The 25,469-nt window shown below is 46.1% G+C and overlaps 1 protein-coding gene across 1 annotated transcript in view; it reads right to left on the reverse strand.

Moving 5' to 3' along the window:
* LOC147679544 (sodium-dependent serotonin transporter-like) overlaps nucleotides 1–25,469 on the reverse strand; it is an 842,014-nt gene that overhangs the window by 148,831 nt on the left and 667,714 nt on the right. Inside the window, exons 6-8 of the mRNA XM_086943132.1 lie at nucleotides 14,760–14,863; nucleotides 7,577–7,704; nucleotides 6,273–6,385 (exon numbers count right to left, since the gene is read on the reverse strand). Coding sequence (XP_086799258.1) covers nucleotides 6,273–6,385; nucleotides 7,577–7,704; nucleotides 14,760–14,863 — 345 coding nt within the window. The remainder of the gene's footprint in view (nucleotides 1–6,272; nucleotides 6,386–7,576; nucleotides 7,705–14,759; nucleotides 14,864–25,469) is intronic.

Genomic DNA, 25,469 nt, shown 5'->3' on the forward strand with positions numbered 1-25,469 from the left:
AGGAGGGAAACAAAAGAACTTTAAGAAGCACTCTAAATTAAAGTCCTCATTGCTCTCTATCTACCACATGACCTTCGTCCTTGAGCAGCAGTTGGTCTAACTGACTCTCACATTTCCCCCTACGAGCAGCCCTGCTCTGGAGACTCTACTAGTCCCTGCCCCGGACCAACCTCTCTGGATAATGTGTCATACCAGGCCAAACATCTCCTGTTGTGTCAACGCCAGCCTTCCCAAACGTTCCGGCTCGAGATTCGGATCCGGCAGTGTTTTTGACCTCAATGTACTCAACCTTCGCGAAGGCATCGATGATGTCCACGACCCCTTCTGGCCTGGCGACACCATATGGCTATCAGATGTTCATGCCTATGGACTGATGCCGTTTGGTGCCATCCGATCGGATCCACAAGATGCCTGTGGCAGGTCTGCTAGAGCCCTTCGAGACTAATAAGGCTACGACTCACTCCTTAGGATTGCAACTGCTGCCGCCATCAAGAAATTATTAGGGGCGGGCAGAATTTTCAGAGTTTTACTCCGTGGAATTCGGTGGAGTAACATAAAAACTCCAGTAACGCCTCAGAATTCCACGTACTTCCCCCCCCTTTAGTTTTTACCGGTCTTTCTACCTCTGGGCCCATGTAGGATTCTGGCTGATGTGCTAGGCCCTAGCTAGCTTACCAAGGTGTGGCGGGGTGAAGTGAAGTGCCTGTTATCTCTCTAGCTCATTGGCTGATAGCGGATTTACTAATGTGATTAGAGGCCTTCATAGATGCTGCAGTTCACAACACAGTGGCACTGGATTCGCAAGGAATCTGTTCCGCAGTGCTTGTCATTTTTAATGCACAATATTCCTCTACATCTGCAAACAGACTACTGCCTGGGGCAGCAGATGGTGCTGTAAATCAGGACTGGAGGGCGTTGTCAGTATTGGTCGGGAGCTGGGCTAGGATGTAAATATAAGCTTATAAATATCCCCCTGCAGATGTTTCAAACCCTGGGCAGGGCTCTGATCTACTCTGCCTAGGAGGCAAACTCCAGCCTTATGCTCCACCTGCCCTCTCTGCACTCTGGTGTCACCGTGGTAATTCTTACCCAGTTTACATCCAGCATCACAGTAGAAATGCTCTTTCCTGTGACAGGGAATAGAAGGGAGCACATCTCCAGAACACTACCACTGATGCTGGAGTCAAACTCACCGCCCCCCCCTCGGTGAATGATTCCTTATTGTAGCATGGGGCTTTGGGGGTGTCCACATTATCACCAGCACATAACAAGGAGGGGGCCTCGACTATGCCTTCACTATTGCCCTTTAGAAGACACTGGTCTTCTTTGTTATACTTCTTAGTTTTGAGCATGGCTGTCAGACTCACTTGTTCCCAAAGAGTAATACACTGATACACATCAAGAGTGAAATTAACTTTTAGGTATTGCCCAGAGACCTTGAGACACATACACGTATTTGACAGCATTCTGTCTGCATGCTCTACCATTATGAACAAGCACCACTTCTCCCTTGATCCCTACCCAGCGCTCCACACAAAGTATCCCGGGTTGCAAGAAAGTTGGTGCAGGGAGTACGACGTAATGCGGCAGATATACACCATTCAAAGAAGAACACACGGACACATCGGCAAGGCTGATTTCACAAAGGCACATATCCCACACTCTGGTGTAATCGAACACAGTAGCGTTGCTTACCCTTGGAAGCATTTTTCTCCTCTTTGGTCTTCACCACCTTTCCACTCATAGGTAGATCCTGGTTTGCTTGTAAAGTATCCCAAGTAAGCGTGAAGCCTTTTCAAATCAGGCTGGTATGAACCTGTTAGTCAGTCTAGGCTTTAATTTGAGAAAAATGCCAGCACGAGATGAGCGTTCATGGTACAATTTTCAAGTTGCTTGGCAAGTCGCTTTTCTATGTCTAGGAGGCCTCGGCCAATATAAAGATAATATTGCTCTAAGAAACCCCTCCCGTTTTGTCTCATTCTCTGCCCAAACCAGAGTTCTGCGCAAGTTTGATGAGGCACATAGTTTCATTAATTGAGCTGCCGGTTTCTCACCCATTGGCCCATAGTTTTAGATTAGCCAATCATGTGCTGATACTGAAACTTATATGTGTCCTCTTAGTTTGCCTACCAACCAGAATGAGCTCGGCTCTGGAACGTTAGTCAGAAATGGCACGCATAGATTAGAGGAGAGGAGAAAGGCATGCTGTTGGACAGGAAAACAATAGTGAGTGGGCCATGAGATGAGATTTTGAGGTCCTGTAGCAGAGCTACATATGTGCGTGGTGTTCCTTCGCTTTACCGCCATGCAACTTTAAGTTTCAGTTATAGGGTTAGGTGGTAAACTTTGGGCCGCGTCGATGGCTGAGTTTTTGCCAAACTCCATGTTCCAAGCGGAGCACAGAGTGGGCAAAACACAAATAACTTTGTCAGTGGAGCGGAGTTTACCGCCCATCATTAGAAATTATCCCTAATGTACGCATTTTCACTGCTTCTCAAGGGGATTTTAATTTCACTCATGGCAAAAATATTCACTTCAAAAGCAGCAGCAGCTCAACCTGATGGTTAAGCAATACCATGATACAGCCAGAGGAAAAGGCCTTTCATCCACCCAACAACCCTAATCCTCCTCCTCTTCTTCCTTTCCTGCACCACCAGGAAAGCAGGCCTAGCTTGTTTCTCCATTCCCACATGGAGCCTATGGGATGAAAAGTGTCCAGTTTTCCACCTGCCTGGAGGGCAATTATTCAAATCAGTGGGTCTATCAAGTTGTAGAAAAGGGTTACTTCCTTGCTTTTCTTCAGGCCCCACCCTCTTCCCCCTCCACACTCTGCCCACATCAGACCACCTGGCCATACAGCAGCAAGAAGAGCAGCACTCCTCTGGAAAGGAGCTGTGGAACTTGTGCCAGAGCAGGGAAAGGGTGGGGGTCATTACACATTGTACTTCCTGGTGCCCAAAAAGGACGGTGGTCTGCACCTGATCCTGGACTTCAAGGGCCTGAAGTTCTTCCTCAAGAAGGAAAAGTTCAAGATACTAACCCTAGTTCATGTGTTGCAGGTGTTAGAGCTTGAAGACTGGATGATGTGACTCGACCATTAGTATGCATATTTCCACATGCATAGCCTCTGGTCACACCGAAAATACTTTTGATTTGTGATGGATTCTACGCATTACCAATGTGCTTCCTTCCCTTTGGCTTAACATCGCTACCTTGGGTCTTCACAAAGGTGATGGTGGTGGTTGTGGCCCATCGCAGAAGGTCATATTGGTTGTTATTATTTTCACTGCCAAATCTTATTTATGTGTGTGTATGTATGTATACATATAAATATATATGTATATATATATATATATGTATATATGTACTAGCAGCCCGGCCCGACGTTGTCCGGGTATGAATTGCTGCCGGCCAGTAGTATATTGTTTTGTAGGATTTCGTTTACATAGCATTTCTTATCTGTGACAGGCCTGTGAAACGCTCCGATTCACAGTGCACCGCTGATGCACTTAAGAGTGCGCGTTCAGTAGTGTGTGAACTCGAGTTTCCCTACTTTATTTTTCTTTGCAAAATTATATAGCGCAAACTCGACAACATGGCATGAGCACAATTTACATTACAGAAGAACACATTCATTTGTGGTAGGCACGCGGAGACAAAGCGATTTGCCTGGAATCACAGGATGTTGAGCTGATGCCGAGATTCGAACGTAGCTCCCCAGCTCTAAAGTTCGCAATTCTAGAACTTGTGGCGGGAGATGTGTCTAAAAGTGTATGTCGGTGCTGGCCATCAATGAGAGAGACCTGTGCATTTTTCAAATGGGTGGTGAAAAAATATGAGTATGTTGCTGGTCCACCAATTAACTTACCGGGGGAGGGTAAACACCCATTATTCCACAACTTTCTTTCCGCATACCATCACTCCGCATATTTTCATTACGAAAGTACCATGACTCTGCAATGCCATTATAACGCATGGCATTACATTTTATATGCTTTTATCACGCATACATTTACAACAAAATTCGTTGTAAATGCATGAATGGTAAAAGCATGTTTTTTAATGTTTGGATAAGGTAAGTATGGGTATAGGGGTATATGTTTTGGGGTACTGAGGTATATGTTTCGGGTGTTTGGGTATTTTAAGGGTTCAGATATAGTTTTAGGTTATGAGGTACAGGGGTAGTTTTAGGGTTTAGGGATAGGTATGGGTTTTGGGGTACAGGGGTATTTTTAGGGTTCAGGGCTAGGTTTGGGTTTTGGGGTATAGGGGTATTTGTAGGGTTCAGGGGTAGGTTTGGGTTTTGGGGTACAGGGGTATTTTAAGGGTTCAGGGCTAGGTTTGGGTTTTGGGGTACAGGGGTATTTTTAGGGTTCAGGGCTAGGTTTGTGTTTTGGGGTACAGGGGTATTTTAGGGTTCGGGGTAGGTTTGAGTTTTGGGGTACAGGGTTATTTTTAGGGTTCAGGGCTAGGTTTGGGTTTTGGGGTACTGGGGTATTTTTAGGGTTCAGGGCTAGGTTTGGGTTTCGGGGTACAGGGGTATTTTAATGGTTCAGGGCTAGCTTTGGGTTTTGGGGTACAGGGGTATTTTAGGGTTCAGGGGTAGGTTTGGGTTTATGGTACAGTGGTATTTTTAGGGTTCAGGGCTTGGTTTGGGTTTTGGGGTACAGGAGTATTTTTAGGGTCCAGGCGTAGGTTAGGGTTTTGAGGTACAGGGGTATTTATAGGGTTCAGGGCTTGGTTTGGGTTTTGGGGTACAGGGGTATTTTTAGGGTTTAGGAATAGGTTTGGGTTTTGGGGTACAGGGTATATTTATAGGGTTAAGATGGGTTAGTGTTTAAGGGTGTTGGGTATTTTAAGGAGTAAGGGTGGGTTATGATTATGGGGTGCAGGGGTATTTAAAGGGAGCAGGGTGGGATTAGCACACGAAATGAGACATTGCATGAAGGGCGGAACGTACCACACGCCCCCAGCGTTTGTCACGCCCCCAGCACACACTCACAGCACACCGCAGACACGCCCACAAGGGACTACTTTGCTGGCACAGTTCTTTTACCTTTTGAATGTATATGGTGGGTGTCTGCATAGCCTATGTCCTTCTGCTGCAACTGCCCTTTCCAACGCTGTATTGGGTGTTGTGATTGGTGCTGTGGTTCCTGAGATTACCCGCCTCAAAGGTTTGGGCTCTCTCTTTATTATATTAGTATGCATATATCTGTGTGTGTGTGTGTGTGTGTGTTTTATAACTGTGGAAGTTAAGTTACTTGGTTCACTTCAGGTGATGGCATTCTGTCACATGGTGGGATGGTTCACCAGTCCTCTCCACCTCCGATTGTGATTTGGTACTGCTTACTAGTCTGATTCAAGGATGTGAATCTATAAAAGATACAATACTGGAGAAAAAAAAGTTACTTACCTGTAGACTGTGGTTCTCCAGTATTGATATCTTTTATAGATTCACATGCGGCCCTCCATCCTCCCCTCACAGGTGCACCCTTCGATACCTCTTTTATTTGACTACACTCATGCTCTAAATCTGAGGTATGGTGGCTCTGTAGGGAATGGATACTCAGGGGTCTGCGATGTGATTGGCTGGAGTTTGAATGTTCTTTAATGAGGTTAACTGGTTACTAAATACTGTTGATTCTCAAGGGTGACTGTCCTTTTAGCTTTGCATTTCTATTTTACTGTTCCCGAGGGACTCCTACCATGACGACGGGGAAGATACAAGCATGTGGATCTATAAGAGATATACTGGGGAACCACAGTCTACAGGTAAGTAACTTGTTTTTTGCTTGTCCTACTTATCATTTAGCAATATTAGCATACTTGTTGATTACTGAGCAATGCAGCCATACTATTTATAACATTCAGCCTCATCCTATTATGGACTTCTGTATGTTAATGTGGCCTTCAAATCTATTTGCATTAAATCTAAATTCAGAATATTATTTAAAAACGTTCCACACAGTTCTGAGTATTCATTCTTTGGCGTAGTCTCAGTTTGTATTCAACTTCATTTTCTTTGTTTCAGACAAATACGGCTGACTGTCCTGAGATGCAAATTCCCCATCCGTACTAAGACCGTGAAATAAGCAGCTGTAGAGAAAATGGGATTCAAAGGAAAAAAAGCCTGTGATAACTGATGTGACAGTTCCGTGCCATCTTTACATCACATTGGTGTATTTGATGCTTAGCGACAAGTATGACAGTAGTTTGTAAAACATAGCTTATTGCAACCAAATTTTATTTATGTTATAGAAAATACCTACCGTACTGTCTAGTCCAAGAGTTATCATCATGAGAAAAAATATGATTGCAAAGAATGTTGAACCCATCATGTTAGCAATGGCCTCGGGATATGTGATGAAGAGAAGGCTTGGACCTGAGAAGCATTACAAAATGGGATATTAGATAGGTAAAGCCATTTCCTTATGTGCTTGTGTATTTCATCTAACATTTTCAAGAAAGGGTTTGCTCTTACTGTCTCTGTTTTTTGTCCCAAGAATTTCAAATGTATTAATATCAGAACAATGGTCACATTACCCTGTATGCCTTCTATAAAATGCAGAAGTACGTGTCAAGCACCTGAAATAATAAATTGGTCATTGGCTTGCAAATCGAGTGACAAGAAAATGGAAAAGAGTTCCAGTTGGGGGTAAATCACACCTCCTACAGTCCTCAGGAGAGGTCTTGATAGAGGGTTGACTTTGAAATGGATTAAAAAAGCAGATACATTAGAAAATCGCGGAATTCTAAATTCTATGAAACTATAATACAAAATAAGACAACAGAGTTAACCATGCAACAGTCCAGAAGAATTAAAATCTTGAAGAATAATATGGTTACTTCCATAAATGACCAGGTGTACAAAGAAGGCACAATAAATAAAGCAATGATAACATTAAATGCATTATTTAGCCAGTGAACTTAAGTACTTTTCAAAATAGAAGAGGAGCAAAACACTAGCTACATCTCCAGCCATATCCTGTAGCAAATGTTAATGTAAGTCACAGGGTTTGACATTATAGGTCATTCTCAATCCAGTGAGTATCAAAACGTCTTGAAAACCAGATGGATGCCCAGGGGACGCATCTAAACCTTAATGGACCAAAATAACTCATAACAGTATCCCTTATTGTTTAACTATCAACCTTAGTGTATGTTGCAATTACACTTTTATGCCACCAAAAAGACCCCCTTTAGCAGGGATCTGGGTAGTTGTTTTTTGCATATGCTTATTTAAATTAATAGTCTGCAGTAACTGGCCAATCATGATTCTAGTTTTGTAATACTAAACATATATTGATAGAGATGCTCAAAACACCCACGGGTATACGTGCGCTCAATAAATTAAAATAACATAACATAACATAACATATCCAAACACACATTTACACCCACGTTGGACTTTCATTTAAGACAGATTAGTTGCGAAGTGCATTCTACTGGGCAGAATCAGTTCAATTACAGTAACAATGCTCTTTGACCCAACTTAATTTATAATCTCCAACACTTGCTCAGAGATTTTTGTCAACCGAGTGTCATAAATTATTTTCAGATATACAGAACACACCTTTATCTTTTGCCACATCTTCTACTTCCACATCTCGCATTTCAGCCATGTACCCCAGTACTGTGAAAATTACAAAACCAGACAGGAAGCTGGTCAGACAGTTCACCACACTGGTTACAATTGCATCTCTGAAAGGCATAAAGTGAGTACATAATTGAAAAAAGCATGGAGCATGTTTATGTGAGTTACATACTGAGATTATATGACAAATAAGACGACAATATGACGTGTTTGAGGTTCATGTAAGTTTGGTGGTAGATTGTCTGTAAATCCTTTCCAAGTAATTGCTCTGGAATATGATGCAGGTGTTATTGCAACTATTGCAATATAACGAATAAGTCTGAAGTGAAGTTAATGAAAGTAATTTCATTGAAAAGAGGTGAGTGGGCAGACCTTGAAAAAAGGAGCCTAGGTGCAACACCAGAGATTTTTGGATTTGAGATATTGTCTGCAATATCCTTTGATATACATTAATATCTGGTGAATAAAAGGGGACAATTTTGAAATGTGTTTGAAAAACCTAACAGTCTGTCTCTAGCTCTCCTCTAAAGAATTAATGTACGTTTTAATTTTTTATTTTAGTAACACGTGTTTCGTATAAACGTCTCTGCAGGGGTGGAGTGATAGATCCAAGATGGAGGAAAAAGGAAATAACTATTCAGGGAAGTTAACAATTTAAATCTTGTAGAAATGTCTGGATGTTCACATCACTACTACAAAATGATCTTATTACTTTAGTGCTACCAATTTGCGTTTGTATCACTAATTTAAGGACAGGCATGAACCATTGTTCTGGCATAGAAATCAAAGCATTTTGTGATGCTGTTTGTGCTCTGTGAAGCAGAACTCCGTCCAGTCCCTGGCTCAGTCATGTCATCTTTACTGTGCATTTTGCAGTATTTGTCCTGTCTGCTGTTCTCGGTCTGTCAGTAGCGATTGACGCTACAGCATGAATGATCCTATTCTTAGTTGTCACTGGCATTGTGGGGTGCACCCGGGACGGCGTATGGTCCTGGTGGGGTGTGTGGCCTAGTGCGGGAGCAGGAGCGCTCAGCAGTAACTCAGGAGGCCACACCAGTTACCAGCTCGGAAGTGACGTGCCACGAGCGGCTGTCATCCATTTATTAACTCCCCGCAGGCCACGCCTGGCCTGGGGATGTCGGGGTGCATGGGTGCAAACAACTAGACTACCAGCCATTACATCCCTATCCAACTTGGTCCTTGTGTTGCAACAGTTCTTTAACAAAATCAACAGGTCAAGAATGTCTCTTAGTCTCACATACAGACATACCGTACTTGCGTGAGCTTCAGTCAGCGCATCCTGGGCTTCTTCAGCATGCAAAGTCTCTCAGCCGCTGGCTCGGATGGGGGTTTGTCCTCAGGCTGTATTGTTGTGTGCCGGTACGCCCTCCCAAGCTGTTCCTGCCGGGCCTCTCGAAGCCAGCTTTGTGTGGAGTAGAGCAAACTACTCCTGGGGTCTCACCGGCTTGGCTACTTGCTGACTCTCCTGTTTCTTCTTCAGGCACTGCCATAACGCTGGGGCTTCGGTAGTTACTAGAGGTCTTCCTGCGTTGTTCTGGCGGGACCTCTTTGAACCACGATATGTTTCTGGATACTTCTTCCGCTCCTTTGCGTGCGGTTACCATAATGCCATGGATTGCAGTGCCAGGCTCATAGCGTGTTTGGAATTTTCCCCTCGGCGTTGGCTCCGTAGGATGACTGTCGCTTCATGGGTAAGCCTTCTTGGGATGGCGCGGTGTCGGATACTTGCTTCCTGGTTTTGTTGCGTTCTCCGCTCTTGCACTTCTTCAACGTTTAGTGGAGGTGGCGACCATCCTGGGCAGGTAGGGAGCAGGACACAGAGGGGGCCTTGGCGCATAAGGGCCCACGGGCTCCGCTGGGTTGTACAGTGAGGGGTACTTTGATACTCTCTCAGGAACTCGTGGAGCCTTTGCTCCGCGTCCCCCTGTTCCATGACCGCTATGCAGAACATCTTGTTTAGAGTGTGCATGAAGCGTTGTACATTCCCGCTGGCCTGGGGCCACTGGGGGGTGATGTGGTGATGCAATATGCCTCGTTATAGTAGGAAGGTGGCAAACTCGGCCCCTTGGAACGGGGGACCATTGTCACTGCGTACCTCTTGAGGAAAACCAAACATAGCGAAGACCTTTTCCAGCACTGGTCTGACATGGTTGAATGTTGTCGACAAGATAGGTTCTACCACAGGATATTTTGAGTAGGCATCTATGATGACAAGCGTGTGTTTTCCCCCTGGGAAGCTCCTGAAATCCACGCTTAATTTAGACCATGGGATGGTGCAGGCCTCTTCGGGGATGACTGGGAGAGGCTTCTCTGGACCGCTTCTCAGCTAGCACTGTGAGCATTGTCTGATATATTCCTCCACCATGTCCTCAAGTTCTGGGAACCAGACCTTTTCCCGCATCCGCAATTTCATCTTGGTGATTCCTTGGTGTCCCCCGTGGGCTAACTGGACTGCCAGTTGCCTAAGGCTTTGAGGGATGACTAGCCGGGGTCCTCTCAGCAGGATGCCATCTCCGGTGGTGCTCAGTTCATGACGGACTCGCCACATTTTTGTGAGGAGTTCCCGGTCCTCCGGGTTCCACAAGTTGGCCTGGTGAAGATAGTTTGTCCAAGAGCCTTCCTGCACTGCTCCCAGTGTCTTGGCGTATACGGCATCGGTAGTGGCCGCTTCCTTCACATCGTCTAGGGACAGGCTCTGGGGGCATGATGTAAGAGCTACCCAGTGGGCAAACTCTTCGCTGTCTTCGTCCTGTTCATGCTTCTCTGACTGAGCGGGGTGTCTTGAATGTAAATCGGCTGGGTTCTTGGACCCCGGGCGGTAGACCACCTCCATCTCATATGGTTGCAATTGGACCCCCCAACGTTGAATGCGTGGGGGTGGATGTGGCGCTGTCCCTTTAAAGAGGGGATCCAGAGGTTGATGGTCAGTGACCATGGTGAACGGGTGCCCCTGCAGATACAGATGAAAGTGGTTGCAGGCCCACTTGATGGCGAGCGCCTCACGCTCAATCTGGGCGTACCTTGCTTCTGTCGGGGTGAGGGACTTGCTGGCGAATGCCAGAGGGGCCCACTGGCCTGGTTCGCGCTCTTGAGCCAACACTGCACTGAGTCCTACTGGGTTTGCGTCCACCAGTACCTCCGTCCGCTTTGCAGGGTCGAAGTATGCCAACGTGGCCTCTCCCAGGAGGGCATCCTTTATCCCTTGGAACGCTTCTTCCTCCTTTGGGTCCTAGTGCCAGGTTGCGTCTGTCTTCGTGAGGGCTCGTAGTGGTTCACTTTGGGTGGTCAAGCCTGGTATGAACCGCCCGCAGTAGGTGGCCATCCCTAGGAAGCTCCGCACTTCCGTTGGTGTCATTGGTGCAGGGGTGTCTTTGATAGCTTGCGACTTTCCCGGGTCTACCTGTATGCCCTCCTGATTGAAGACATAGCCAAAGAACTCGAGGGAAGGTTGGAAGAACAGGCATTTGTCCTTGTGTAGAGTGGCTCCATGTGCGCTTAGGCGTTTCAGGGTGTCTCGGAGGTGTTTGTGATGGTCGGCAGCTGTAGCAGAGTGGATGAGGATGCCGTCACTCACATTCAACACTCCTGATAGTCCGGACAGAAGTTCCCGCATTGTGTTTTGGAACACTTCGGCCGCCGAGGATATCCCAAAGTTCAGCAGTTTGTGCTTCCTTGACCCTAGGTGGGTGCTGAAAGTGGTGATGAACCGGCTTTCTTTGGACAGGGGCAGTTGGTGATACCCTGCGTTTAAGTCGATTTTTGAAAACCATTTGGACCCGTTGACGTCCGCGATGATGTCATCCATTGTAGGCAGTATATGGCGTTCCCTCTTAATTGCCTTATTGGGCAGCCGCATGTTGATGCATAGGCGGATGGCTCCTGGCTGCTTGTGTTTTTCCGCGATGACCATCGGGGATACCCATGGTGTCGGTCCGGATACTTTTTCGATAACCCCTTGCTCTTCCAGGGCTTCCAGCTCTTTCTCCACGAGCGGTCGTAGGTGGAATGGGATCCTCCTATGCCGCAGGGCGACGGTGGCAACTGATTTATCAATGTGTAGCTTGATGGGTTCACACTTGATGCATCCAAGACCTTTAAACAGCTCGGGGAATTGCCCGAGGAGCTCTTCTATCTGGTACATCCGGATCCGCCTGGCGAAAGCGATTAGCTTTAGCTCTTCGGCAGTATGGCTGCTCAGTAGGGTATCCACGTGGATTGTCGCCATTACTTCAAGGTCGTCTGCTTTGATGGGTACCGGGATTTTTCCTTTCAATGGCAGGGGCGTTTCTGCTCCATGTGCATATATTTGGGTTTTGGATGGCACCACGGGAGGAGGAGGGCGAAGGCTCCGGTATTGTTGTAGGCCCATGACATTTACTGTCGCTCCTGTGTCAATGAACGCTTTCACTTCGGTCCCTGCGACTTGGACTATGCAAGTGGGTTGTGGTCTTTGGCATTGTTTGAGTTCCCTTGCGAAGGAGACTACGTAAACCTCCTCATCATCATCCTATGAAGAGTCTTCTAGGGTTGGTAGATGTTTCACTGGCCTCTTCTGGGCGTGGTCGGGCGGCGCCGCGTCTTCCACTGATAGTTGTCGAACAGCTCACGTTGGGGGTTTCTGCCCTCGGAAGTCTTGGGTTTTGTTTCGTCTCCAACAGACGGATGAAAAGTGATTTGGTATTCCGCAATTGGTGCAGGTCTTTCACTGGGCAGGACAGTCTTTTGCAGCATGTCGTTCGTGGCCACAGTATCCGCATTTTGATCTGGACGCGTCTCCTCTTGGTCCTCTCAGTGTGTCTTCTCTAGGTTTGGTACTCACCGCATCAGCACGCTCCGTTTTGATGGAGTCTAGCTTCCCCTGGGACTTGGTTAGGGCTTGGTCCATTACATTTGCTCTGGCCAGCAGACAGGTCGTGTGATCTTAAATGTTAAATGTGGGATAAGGACCATTAGAGGTAAATATCGAAAAAACAAAAAACGAATTTCGTTGCCCACTCTGCATCGCCAAATGTGATGCAGCGTGGGCAACGAAATTCGTTTTTTTCTTTTTTTTCAATACTTACCCCTAATGGTCCTTATCCTGTATTTTACATCCTCCCACCCTGACCCTCCCCTACCTGACGTCACCGCCCCAGTATAACGCCCGGCACGGGCCGTGCCTGATTCCTGCACTGCTGTGTATCCCCTCCTTTCTTCTTCCATTGCGTTTGCCAGTGCTTTTTTGCGTATTGTGCGTTGAGTAGCCAGTGCTTGTATGCACTATGTTTGGAGTAGCCAGTGCTTGTTGAAGTACTCCCAGCGCTGGTGCCACTTCTTGCTGCAGGAAATCAGGGATCAGAGGGGCCTCTAGCAGCAGCGTCAATACCACGCAGAGGAGGCTCCCGTCGGTGCAGGTGCCCGGTCTGAAACGGAGCGCTGTAGTGGAGAGGGGCATGATGTTCAGGATGGCTCTGCCTGGGCCTACCGGCGAGCAGTACCGGTGACACACGAGTTCGCCGGGGTGCCTCTGCAGCAAACGCGGCCGCGGCTGAGGTGGGGGCGGCGCGCGGAACCACCGCGAACACGCGGCAGCTCAGGTCCGATGCGGTGCACAGCAGCGCTGCCGCGAACAGGAGACGGACGCTCTCCAAGGCAGCGCAAGGTGGGGGCGAGGGTTGGGCCCCTTTGCTCGTCGCTAGTGTTGTGGGGTGCACCCGGGATGGCGAATGGTCCCGGTGGGGTGTGTGGCCTAGCGCAGGGGCAGGAGCGCTCAGCAGTAACTCGGGAGGCCACACCAGTTACCAGCTCGGAGGTGGCGTGCCACGCCTGGCCTGCGGATGTCGGGGTGCATGGGTGCAAACAACTAGACTACCAGCCATTACAACTGGTGCAGTCAGTTACGGTGAATTCAAAGCCAAGACTTGAGTTGTGCTTCTGTTTATACGACATACTTCACTAGCTCTTTCACCTTGCTAAGATTTGCATAACATTAGTCCCCAGGTCATGCATGTGAGTTGATGCATTACATGCTCATTCTGAGATTTTATTCAAGCCTAATGCTTGCTGTGACAATAAGTTATGGACCAGCAAGGTCCAGATTATATATGATAATTTGGTAAGTAGATAATCAGAGACTTTGTAATTGGACAGAGAAGGCCATGTTTTAGGACGTATCATTCAATCAGAATCTGTAAAGACCTTGGCAGGTCCACTCTTAACTCGACATTTGTTGTGGGATCTAAGAATGAATTTCTGGGATATTTGCTTTTCATGGGGTCCATAAAGGAATTTCCTAAAGATGGTATGGTCTATTATAGAGTGATAGAGTAGCTATTGAGGCACTCCATCTGTCAGTGTGTGGCATTCACACCAGAGTTCTGCTATATCTAAAGATAATATGTGCCCTCCATCTGCTATCTTTCTCTTCTAAGGTCCACCTAATGTAAAGAGTGAAGAGTCAGTAGAGTGCATCTCGCAGAGATCAATGTACTCTGTGCACGGCAAGCAACGGATATATAGAATCCAGTATAACCTAAGGTCTTCGGGAAGAAAGTAGTTAAAAAGGATGGGTGAAAATCTCAATGCCATGCCAGGCTTGTAATTACAGGAGTTACCTGGTATTTCGAACTTTGAATGAATAGTGAAGCAATGCTTGTCTAACTGAAGCAAGGTTGAAGAGAAATAATTGTAAGGTTGCAGCTAGTTTTGACTTAGGGTACTTGGTTTCCAAACCGTCTTTAAAAACTGTTTAATCTCTAGAATTCCTCACTGTGTAAAGTGTCACTTCTCTTCACCCATACTTTAATTAACTAGGTTTTGCTCCAAAATGCATTAAGAGGAGATAACCGTGGCCTCTTATAATTACATGACTGACATGGCATTGACGTTTTATCCATTATTGGGCCTATTACAAACAATGAATTGCTCTATGTTCCCAAGGCTGGTACTCAGTGTTTCACCTCAGGGAGACAACTTTGATCGCTATATATTTTTTCTAATAAAATGGACCTTACAAACTTACGATGACCCTAAAGGATTAGTAGTGTAATTCTGTTGCGAACCCTACAAAGTCTTCTATCTGACTGTGTCAAGAAGTAATGATCTTCTATTGATATGCTTTAATTGTTGTGATGCATATGCTATTTCTCTAATAATTTCTTACCTGTAACAGTTGTTATGAAATGGGTTGTAACTGGCTAGCGCCAACAGGACTCCGAATCCCGGGCCGAGTGAAAAAAAGATCTGTGCTGCGGCATCAACCCAAACCTGTCAATTAAAACAAACGTTTTACGCTGAGTGAATATCAAAGACCTCATTCTCACTTGCAGGAGTTAATGCTGCCAGCAATTTTTGTCAGAATTCTGAGGCCAACAAAATAAGGCTGCCAAAAACATAAAAAATATTAAATACATTTTTCAAATAGCACTTGTTATCCATCAGGTGCTTCATTTGCTTTTAAAACACAAGGTGGTTCTTTTAGGTTGTGCATATGTTTTTGAGTCTTTGGGTTATGAGCAAGTTAAATTGGAAAAAAACTGATAGGAGGAAATTTCGTATAGCACACAGTGTTAAAACAATATGACCTCAAAGTGATGTTGGTTGTCTGGGAAAGCCTCATGCTATTCCTATGTGTACATCAAAGACTGAAATTTGAAAGTTCATGGTATGATATATTTATTTGTTTGCGGAAAAGAGAGCAATCTGACAAAACTCATATGTATAGGTTCAACCCACCTGAAAAATACAATAACAAATTCTCCAATATTGGATCTTACATAGATTCACATGTTCAATCATTTCTCGTCGTCGAAGAGGGAGTCCCAAGGTATTGTATCAAAGCAATTATACTAGTAGAATAGGCTACAATGGCAATAGGCCATGAATTTCATAGCTTATCTATGTCCTTTTTTAAAAAAAAGGACCAAATGTAGGCACCAACCAATCAGAGGAAATCACCGTCTAGAACCTTTCCTACAGATGCTAGTTCCTCGGATTTTCTATCACAGGTAGTCTCTCTGAGCTCTGCTCAGTTATTACTTTTGGTTTAAAAAAACTTGTATTAGGTCAGATATATATATAACTTCCTATATCCCTTGGGACTTTCTGAACATGTCAGACCATACAAAAAAGGGATTATTCAGGTCATGTAACACATGTGGCAAAAAGAGACTTTACATTGATAACCCTCATAAAAAAGTGCATTTATTGAAGACTGTAAAATATGTCGCACTTTCTCACAGAATACCCCCAAGGACAGAGAGAAAAGACTTCTCTTATCGTTGCAGAGGCTTAAATCTAAAGACAATCCTGTGTCGAAGAGTGATGATTCCCTTATATCTGCCAAGCCGCAAAAAGGAGAGAGATAATCAGAAAAGGAGCCTTCGGAACACCTTAAAAAGGCCCTTAAAAAATCACATCATGAGACACTTGGTCATTCCAGGAAACATAAGGACAAATCTCACCACAGACCTTCTTTAAAGGTTCCTTCTGAGCCTTCTACGCCATCTAAAAAATTTATTATTCGCAAAGTTGGGATCAGTTCCTCCATCTTCTTGGATTTTCCTTCCAGGTTGAGTCAATGTGTCCGTTGTACTTGTCGATCACCAAGTCCCATAGAAGAGACATTTCCTAAAAATCACAACACAATCTGCACAAAATAAGCACAGAGCTTACTTTTAACACTCAGACCTTTCTATCCACTCTTCCATCCTCCACTCTCTTCCCTTTTTCATGTACCTTATTAATTGTTACGTATTGCTTAAACAGTGACTAACTAGCTACAGTCCTATCTCAGTGCCTATTCTATCCAAGCACATTGTCTCTCCTTGTAGATGCTTGAAGTCTCCTTCTAAGGCCCAGCTTACCTTGCTCATATGAGGGAACGGCTCCTTGACCAAAGGGACCTACATACCTTCCAAATATTAGACTTCGGCCGTTATCCTGAACGGTGTTCATGGCTCAATGTATGATCTACCTTATGCCATACCACTTTGCCTTCAAGTAGTTGTTTAAAGGGACCCTGACATGATATTTCTAAGACTACAAGGAAAGAGCCTTTAAGAATGGGATCAGAATTGTATTACCCCAACCTAAGATTTGTTACTATATTTACACCCTCCTACCTTCTGCTCCATCAACCATTGTATTGTGTACATTCAAAGTGTAAATGTATAATTTCTTCAAGTTCAGGAGATTGGTTCTACCTTTTAAAAAATAAATAAAAAATATTAAAAAAATTTAAAATGTTGGGATCAGAAAGAAAAACACTACTTATTATCTCACTGTATAACGTTTATGAAGTTGTTGGGCATTAAAATATATGCCAAGAATGTAAAACTCAAATGATGTAGAACTGTGCAATGTGGGAGTGATCATGAAGCAGAGAACATGAAGAGCAAAAGCATACAATCTCGAGGTAACTACTGCTCATTGAATACATGCAGGTGGTACCTGGCAGCAGTGACATAGTAAGGTTGCCAGAGTTCCTAATGTAAGCCAGGAAATGGTTATCCTGCCCATGGATGGTAAATGACAATCATAGGTGGGGTACAATGGGCCATAGTGCCAATAAACCTGATACCCTAATCACAGCTACACCCCTTCTTCACCATGTGGAGTGACGGTCGGAAATAAGGCTTAGTAAACTTTTCTAGTTTTTGTATGATCGCTTTTAATTAGCTGCCGAGGAATTTGCAACAGTTCCTGCTCTCCAAAGAATGGTAGACTGAGAAACACAACAAAATCTATTCCTTTCATCAGGTATGGCCAAACCATGTAGTAAGCTCTGAATATGGTCTTTTATTTGCAGCAACCGCTTCAATGTTCTCCTTTCTACTTTCCTATACCCCCCGGGAAACAGAAGGTAAGTGTTTTATGAATAAACAAAAATCCGCCAATTATTTCTATAAGTAGGGTTATATTCCCTATCTGTCAACCTCTGAGTTTCTCTCAAATTCCTTAGGTTATCTAGTGCAACGTCACTCGATCCCGTCACCAATGCACGCCTATGTCCTTCGCCCAGTTCCTCTTACAAGAATTCCCTCTCTTGGTTTTCTTTTCCTATGTCTCTCAACAGATCATGATTTCCATTAATTGGTTCCGTTTAGCATCACCTGTGTGTGTGCCCAAAAAAAAAACCTCCCTCCCCTTTCTTAGCAGAGGGAGAATAACAAAACAGAAAGTATAAAGATCAACTGAAATACAGCATCTTTTCCATGACCCCGTGTCCCCTTTTTCTCACCCGGGCAGCCACAACCCTCTTGAGTTGTGGCGGGAGAGTCAGCACCAGTCGGCAGCTCTTGTTCCATCTAACACTTGTCCTTTTTCTGTTTCTAGGTTCTTCCAGATGTCGAGACTGCCCGCCGTGGGAGCTTCATTCCTGTCAGGAGGTAAGTTGGCATAATGCTGCCCAGCCCCTTCATAAACCCCTGGACCTTTTGCACCTACTGACAGGTAGTCTCCTTTTGGCAGAGTGTTCCATCCCTGTTGATTTTTGTCTATAAACTTTGAGAGAGCGCAACTGACCAAAATGTAGAAATGCATCACACTTACACGTAGTAAGCACAAATCATGAAGAGAAATGCCATGAGTGCTGATAGTAGCCACAGTTATATTCTGATGTGTAGTTAATATAGAAGTTTAAATAAAAGTGGAACTAATACAGAAATGTGTGAAGTAATAAGGCTTATTAAACGTGATTATTCCTGAATCCATGTTGTGTAGCTGCTAAAATGTAAGATGGCATACGGAAACGTTGAACGTGGTAGGCCTCAGGGCCAGAGCTAGGAGGGAGGGGAAAGGAGAATAAATTACACAATGTGGATTGCACTAATGTTTAGTAATAATGAGTAGGGTTTGATTTATAGATGTGTTTACTTAATCAGTAGAATAAAAGTATTAACATGCTAACAATTAAAGAAGAAGTTGAATATTATAAAACTGTTGTAGAGCTGGAAAGCCTTAAACGTTGATTTACACATATTAGTCTGGGCCGGGGAATGTTGCAACGCGGTTGGAAAACCATGAGAATTGGGATTTGGCTCCAAATGTCTGTCTGGAAGAGAAAAGGGGGTATTCAATTATTAATAATGAATAGAAGCCTGTTCATGAAATGGACCAGACATGGAGGAGGGTTCCGGAATGTTTAAGGGGTATCAGCGGGCCGGAGAAGAGTCTGAGAAGCAAGGTCGACGCTAACCACAAGGCCTCATCATGGAAAAAGCCAGAAGCTACACCACGTGAGGGGCGTCTCACGAGGGGCGTCCTAAATGTTGTTGTATTTTTGTATTAGGGACAGCACCCCTGGGGGGAGCTAGAGCAGAAGCCTGAGGACCCTTTAGAGAGCGGATGGGTAGGCAGAGAGGGGCCATGACTGGAGGACTTTAGGTTTTCACCAAGAGTTTAGAGTGAGTGACTTCCCTCGGGAGTCATTCACTGCTGACACCTTTTTGTTAGGTTGAGACCTGGTTAAGTAGGGATACCATCTAGATCAGGGTAGGGAAAGCCTAACCTGTATTTTCCCTCCGCCTGTAATGACCGATAGATTTCAATATGTGTCTATGCTAATAGCACTATTGTTTTTAGAACTGGTATTGGTAATTTCCGTTGTTCGTCTGAGGGCTTTCAGAGAACACATGTACGTAGTTGGGCCTGTGTATCTGGTTAATCTCATTTTGAGATGCTTGTATTTGCAACTTATCTTGACTTTATAATAAACCTTTGAAAGCTAGAAGTTGTTTGTGATCCTTTGAGCAGAGTCCTTTATTGGGAGAACTAACTTGGCAAGAGATGCACTTTCTTTCCTCAAAGACAGGCAATAAAGGTTCAGTCGACCAGACCGGGGTTTTAGATCGATAGCGATAAGGTATTGATCAAAATCTCACCCTTCCAGTTGGTAGCAGAGGATGGTTGCCTTCTTGAGGAAGGTGATCTAGGCCAGGTTAGATTACCCCCAGGCCCCTAGAGATCGATGATCGGAAGAACCGCCCGCGGAAAAAGGACCGGATGACGTGAGACAGAAAAGCAGCAGTATCGGTCGAGAGTGAGTATAAAGGGTCATGCGTGTTAAGATTGCGGTGTTTTGTATTGTATCTATGTTGTAATGTCTGGCGGAGTTGAATGACTGTAGAGAGACTGTGGAACAGGTTGTGAGCGCGCGCAACCGGTGGAAATCTTAAGTTCAGAGAGAGCTTAAGTGGTTCGGGTGTATCGGACACCCAGAGTAATTGTTAACTAGTATGAAGGGGGTCATGAGGTACCAATGATCACCCGAAGGACCAGATAGGGGGAACGTAAGAGTGAGTGCGTGAGTAACGGACGCTGGTCGGAAGTTACTGTGTGTGAAAAGAACCTATCAGAGAGACGATAGACATCTCGTCAGTTAAGTTGACAATTACAGATAGACTGTGGACGTACAGTCGAGGGAAGTGACCGCTTGGTCGGAAGTAGTCATTTTTCGGTGTATGAATGGGACGCATGCATGACCGCGAGGAGAGCTGAGAAAGGAGGGGTGCTGCTGCGAAGCGGAGACTAGTGACGTCAGGAAGTGCCGCGCTGGGATTGGCCGGCCGGTGAAAGACCGCGCTGCGATAGGCCAGCTAGCAAAGCCGCGCTAGGATTGGTGGATTGTCATCAGGAAGTAAACAAAGTATTCAAGCTGGAAATTTTGCGCATAATTATGAAGTGTTTTAAGTGGTTAAGAGCGCTGTTTAAAAGAGAGCGCAGGGGTTCGTATGAAGGGGAAGAAGCCCCGCCGGAGGGTACGCCAGCGCGTTTCATGGGGACAAATGTTGGGCTGCACACGATTCTGTGGATCTCAGAGTGGAGTAGGATGACAGATGGAAATGAGGAACTTACGTTCCCGAAATACGGGACGTTCAGATTAGAGGTGTTGCACAGATTAAAAGCAATTCTGACCGCAACTAGACCCTTGCCTAGACCAACTCAGTTTGAAGCCCTTAATGCATGGATTAGGGCAGCGCATGAAAAGAACATGAACAGACGGCAAGAAAGAGTGAAACGTTCGGTAAGGGCAGTACAGGATGCCAAGTGGGATGAGGATGCTAAAAGATGGAGGGTGCATAACATGGAAGTAAATAAATTGTATCCAGTGTTAGAGATGCCCGGGAACAAAAGCCCCCTAGAAGAGGATGACGAGAGCGAGACAGAGGACAGCCTGATAAACAGATTATTGACAGACAGGCCACCTCCGTATAACAGAGCAGGGGGAGATGCCGAGAACGGCGAGAAAGGGGGGGGCAATGCAGGAGAGCATGGGCCGCTTCCCAGTTCCGATTGGGATCCCGCTGCAAAGAAAGAACTGTCCCAGCCTAGCCAAGTGCAACAGGTGGTCGGGAGGTTTGTGGTGCAAAGAGCGCCAGAAACGGCGTGTGCCACATCCTACGCATTACCTGATGCACTACAGGTACCTGTTACCATAGGTCCTATAGTGTCGGTATATGACCCAGACAGGGCTAGAGGGGAGGAACGGGTACGAAGGGACAGAGAAAGAGCAGAGATGGCAAGAAGGAAAGATACGATCAACTCCCCAAGTCAGTTGCCGATACCAAGAGATTGGAGCACCCCAGTACACACAACAGGAGATCTGGGGGACATTAGATGGCCAGAGGATATGAGGGGACCAGGACGGAAATCTTTTCAAGAGTTCAACGAGTACATGAAGAAATGGGATGAGGCAGTCGAGGCTCAAAAGAACATCATAGCGGCAGAAGCTGAAAGGGAAAGTCAGGACAGCAGAGCCCGGACTCACTGCGGGGCTGAAGAGAGCAGTCCGGAGTGGGACGGGAGGGAGAAGGACAGTAGGAGATTCACCCATTGGGCCCGGAGTGGAGATAGATCCGACCTGGAAAATGGGGGCCCAGAGAACGGGGGGGTGTCTCGCCCGATACATAATGAAGAAAACAGGAGGGCTCGGGAGTACAGGGACAGCTTTAAGTGCATCCACTGTGTGCCCGGCAGGAGAGAACAGAGTGGGGGTTGCATGAGACCACACCATAGTCCTTGTGACGACGGACATGAGCGCAGCCCAGGGAATACGGGAAACCAGGAAGGATCGTATCAGATACTGAGTGATACGAGGCCAAGGGAGAATGGAGACCGAAGGGAGAGTAGCAGAGAGACTTACTGTGAGAAGAGAGGAGAGAATGGGCAAGGTGAGAAGGGGGGTAACAGGCCCGTGTTCCATCACCTTCCAAGATCGGATGGCCGAGCATGGGATCTGGAGAGATGGGAACAAGAGAGAGCACTCCCCAACTCTCCAGAACCCAAACGTAGGGCCCGGAGTTGGGATGGGAGAGACACCTGTCAACCTCCCTCGAAGGAATTATTGCGAGCAGAAATAAAAGCCAAAAGACTCGATGTCTCCAGCTTAAAGTCAGATCTGGATGACATGGTAGACGGTACCCTGCCCTTAGAAAGAATGGACATGTATGAGCAGGATGAAATTCTGTTCATGGCAAAGGACGTAACTCGAAAGGTGAGAGCAATCCATGAGAAATTAGTCGAACTAGCAGGCAAATATATGGTAGACTTGTCAAGAACCAAAGCGTTACAGGGCAACCACAGGCTACATTACACAGACCGAGATCTAGATGAGAGGAGGACCATCGGATTGAAAACACACATAAGGGAACTGATCACTGGAATAAGGACATGGAGGGCCCTAGATAAGTGGGAAGAGAGGTGGTCCAAGAGAGGGACCGTTAGGAGAAGTACACTTGGGATGACACCAGGAGGACAGCAGGGAGTAGAAGCGTACCCTTTGAGGGAAGTCGCCAATGGGACCTATGTCCACGTCCCTTGGAGTAGGGGGGATTTAGCTGCTTTTACCACCTCTTTCCCCAAACTGCGGGAAAACCCTGTGGAGTGGTATAAGCAAGTTGAGAGATTCGTAAAAATCTCAAAGGTCCTATGGATAGATTTGAACACGCTGTTTGACATAGTGGTGCCAGGAGATTTGTGGACCGCATGCAAGGTTAGCGCTGAGTGGCCCGTCATAGAGCCAGAGAGAGATGCTAGGACGAATGGGCCGTCCGAAAGTGTGATGGCAAAATTCGAAAGAGTAATGACGTGGCTGAAAGAGAAAGTGCCAATGCAAGACATAGATTGGGTAAAAATTGACCGAACGAGACAGGAACCCAAAGAGACAGTACACGAATACTATGAGAGATTGCTGAAGGCGTTTAAACAGTATAGCGGTCTGGATGTCATGGATCCGAGGGACATAGGGCAATTTGTGTCCAAATTTGTCCTAGGCCTGAGACCGGATATTAGTTTAATGATTCAGCAACACTTGATTTGTTGGCAAAATAAACCCCTGGACGAAATACTGAGGTATGCCAGGTACTGCTGTGATGAGATAGATTCTAAGGCTAAGAAATTAAAAGAGAAACTGATGGTGGTACAGATGCAGGCAGCAGGGAAGGGGGGACAGCAGCAACAACAACCAGGAACCGGTACTGGAGGAAGGAAACAATACAGCCAGAACAAGGGCAATGAGGAGAACTCCACCTTTAGACCCAGGATAGATATAGCTACCTTAAAGAAAACGACTAGGTGCCACCAGTGTAACGAGGTGGGGCATTGGAAACGCGAGTGTCCCTATAATGTTGAGATAGGAGACCAAGAGGTGGAAGAGGAAGAGACCCAGAGTGCGCCTACGAGAGGGATAACGCAATACCAGGGAAAGGTGCTCAAAGGGGGGCCTCCTCCCCGAGCCCAGTTCCCGCAAGCACCCAGAGTAGGGACTATGGGTAAGACATATAGACAGATGCCCCTGTTTGTAGGAGGAGAGGAATGCTATTATGTGGACCCACTAACTGGACAGAGAGTGGAAAGAGATGACTGCATCCTCGGGGCAGCTCTGGAGGTAGACCAAAGGGGACCCTATGTTGAGGCCGAAGTGGCAGGGTTCCCCACGACATTTCTAGTGGACACAGGAGCCACTCGATCCACGATCAGATCAGCCGCAGTTCCAGGCCTGCCCATGTCGGGGGAGACCATACAAGTGGTGGGGGTCGCTAACAAGAGAATGACCAGTCCTTTGACTGAGCCCGTGCAGGTGAAAATAGGGAAGTACAGTGAGGAGCACCAGTTTGTGGTTTGCGATTCTAGTCCTGTATGTCTGCTAGGAAGAGACCTTTTGTGCAAATTGAACTGCACTATATACTGTACACCGCAAGGAGTGGAGGTACTGACAAATGATGATGATGCAGACTTTAAAGTCGCGAATTCCAGAATATGTGTGGAATTGTATCCCACTCTGACGGTAGACGAGCTTCCCTGGGATTTGAGGGAGACAGTTGCTCCAGAAGTGTGGGATTTCACTGGGGAAGAGATTGGGTTGGTGAAAGGGGTGGACCCAGTGAAAATTGCAGTGAAACCACATGCTGAGTTCCCAAGAACCCCTCAGTATAAATTGACTCCAGAAACGATTGCAGGCATAAAACCCGTGATTGAGTCCATGATTAAGCAGGGAATACTGAAGGAAATCGTGGGTAGTCCATGCAACTCCCCGATTATGGGTTTGCAGAAACCAAATGGGAAATTTCGGATAGTGCAGGACCTCAGAAAGATTAATAACATAGTCGTTTCGTGTTGTCCAGTGGTACCGAATCCATCAGTGATACTGTTTCAGATACCGTTCCAAGCAGAATGGTTCACTGTGATTGATCTTTGCCAGGCTTTCTTTTCGATCCCTTTGGACGAAGAAAGCCATTTTCTTTTCGCATTTAAGCTGGAAGGTCGCGTCCTAACATGGTGTCGTATTCCTCAGGGGTATACAGAAAGCCCATCGATCTTCAACCAGCTCCTAAAGAAAAATCTTGAAAGTCTAGTGCTGCCCCAGAGGTCAGTTCTGGTCCAGTACATAGACGACCTCCTTGTGGCGTCAGAAACAGAAGAAGCTTGCAGGGTAGACTCTATTGCTTTGTTAAATCACCTAGCTGAAAATGGGCATAAGGTGTCCCCGGGGAAATTGCAGTACTGCCTGACAGAGGTACAGTACTTGGGACACAGAATTGAGAAAGGCAAGAGAAAGGTGTCACCAGACAGGATAGAGGCCATCATGAAAATGAATGCGCCTAAAACACAGAGAGAAGTCAGAATGTTCCTCGGAATGGTGGGATATTGCCGACAGTGGATTGCAAACTTTTCACTGAAAGCAAAGCCCTTGCAAAAACTGACGCACAAGGAAGTGAGTGATCCGGTACCATGGGACAAAGACTGTTTGATGGCGTTCCTGCAGCTGAGAGAGGACTTGTGTCGTGCTCCGGCTCTGGGAATGCCGGATTACGATAAACCATTCTTGCTCTACTGCTGCGAGAGAGAGGGATGCGCGCTGTCTGTGTTAGTCCAAATCCATGGGAATGCCCGTAGACCAGTCGCTTATTTCTCGGCTACTTTAGACCCAGTAGCCGCAGCGTTGCCCGGATGTCTCAAATCCGTTGCCGCAACAGGTGTCAGCATTGAGAGGTGTGAGAATATTGTTATGGGGCACCCGTTAGAGGTACATGTGCCCCACTCTGTTGAACTATTGATGACCAGGACCAAAACACAGCATCTGACAAACAGCAGGCTCACGCGCTATGAGCAAGTCATTCTTGCTGCAGAGAACGTGACCCTAAGGAGATGCTCTGTTTTAAATCCTGCTACCTTGATGCCACTTCCAAACGATATTGAAGATGATGATGAATGTACAGACCATGACTGCCTCGATGTGACTGAACTATGCACCAAACCAAGACCCGACATCGTAGATGAGCCACTGACCGACCCAGATGAAATTTTCTTTGTCGATGGCTCATGTGTAAGAGACGAAGTTGGGCAGTTGAGAGCAGCTTACGCTGTTTGTACA

Source organism: Lissotriton vulgaris, chromosome 11 (assembly GCF_964263255.1).
Source record: "Lissotriton vulgaris chromosome 11, aLisVul1.2, whole genome shotgun sequence".
NCBI classification, from domain to species: domain Eukaryota; kingdom Metazoa; phylum Chordata; class Amphibia; order Caudata; family Salamandridae; genus Lissotriton; species Lissotriton vulgaris.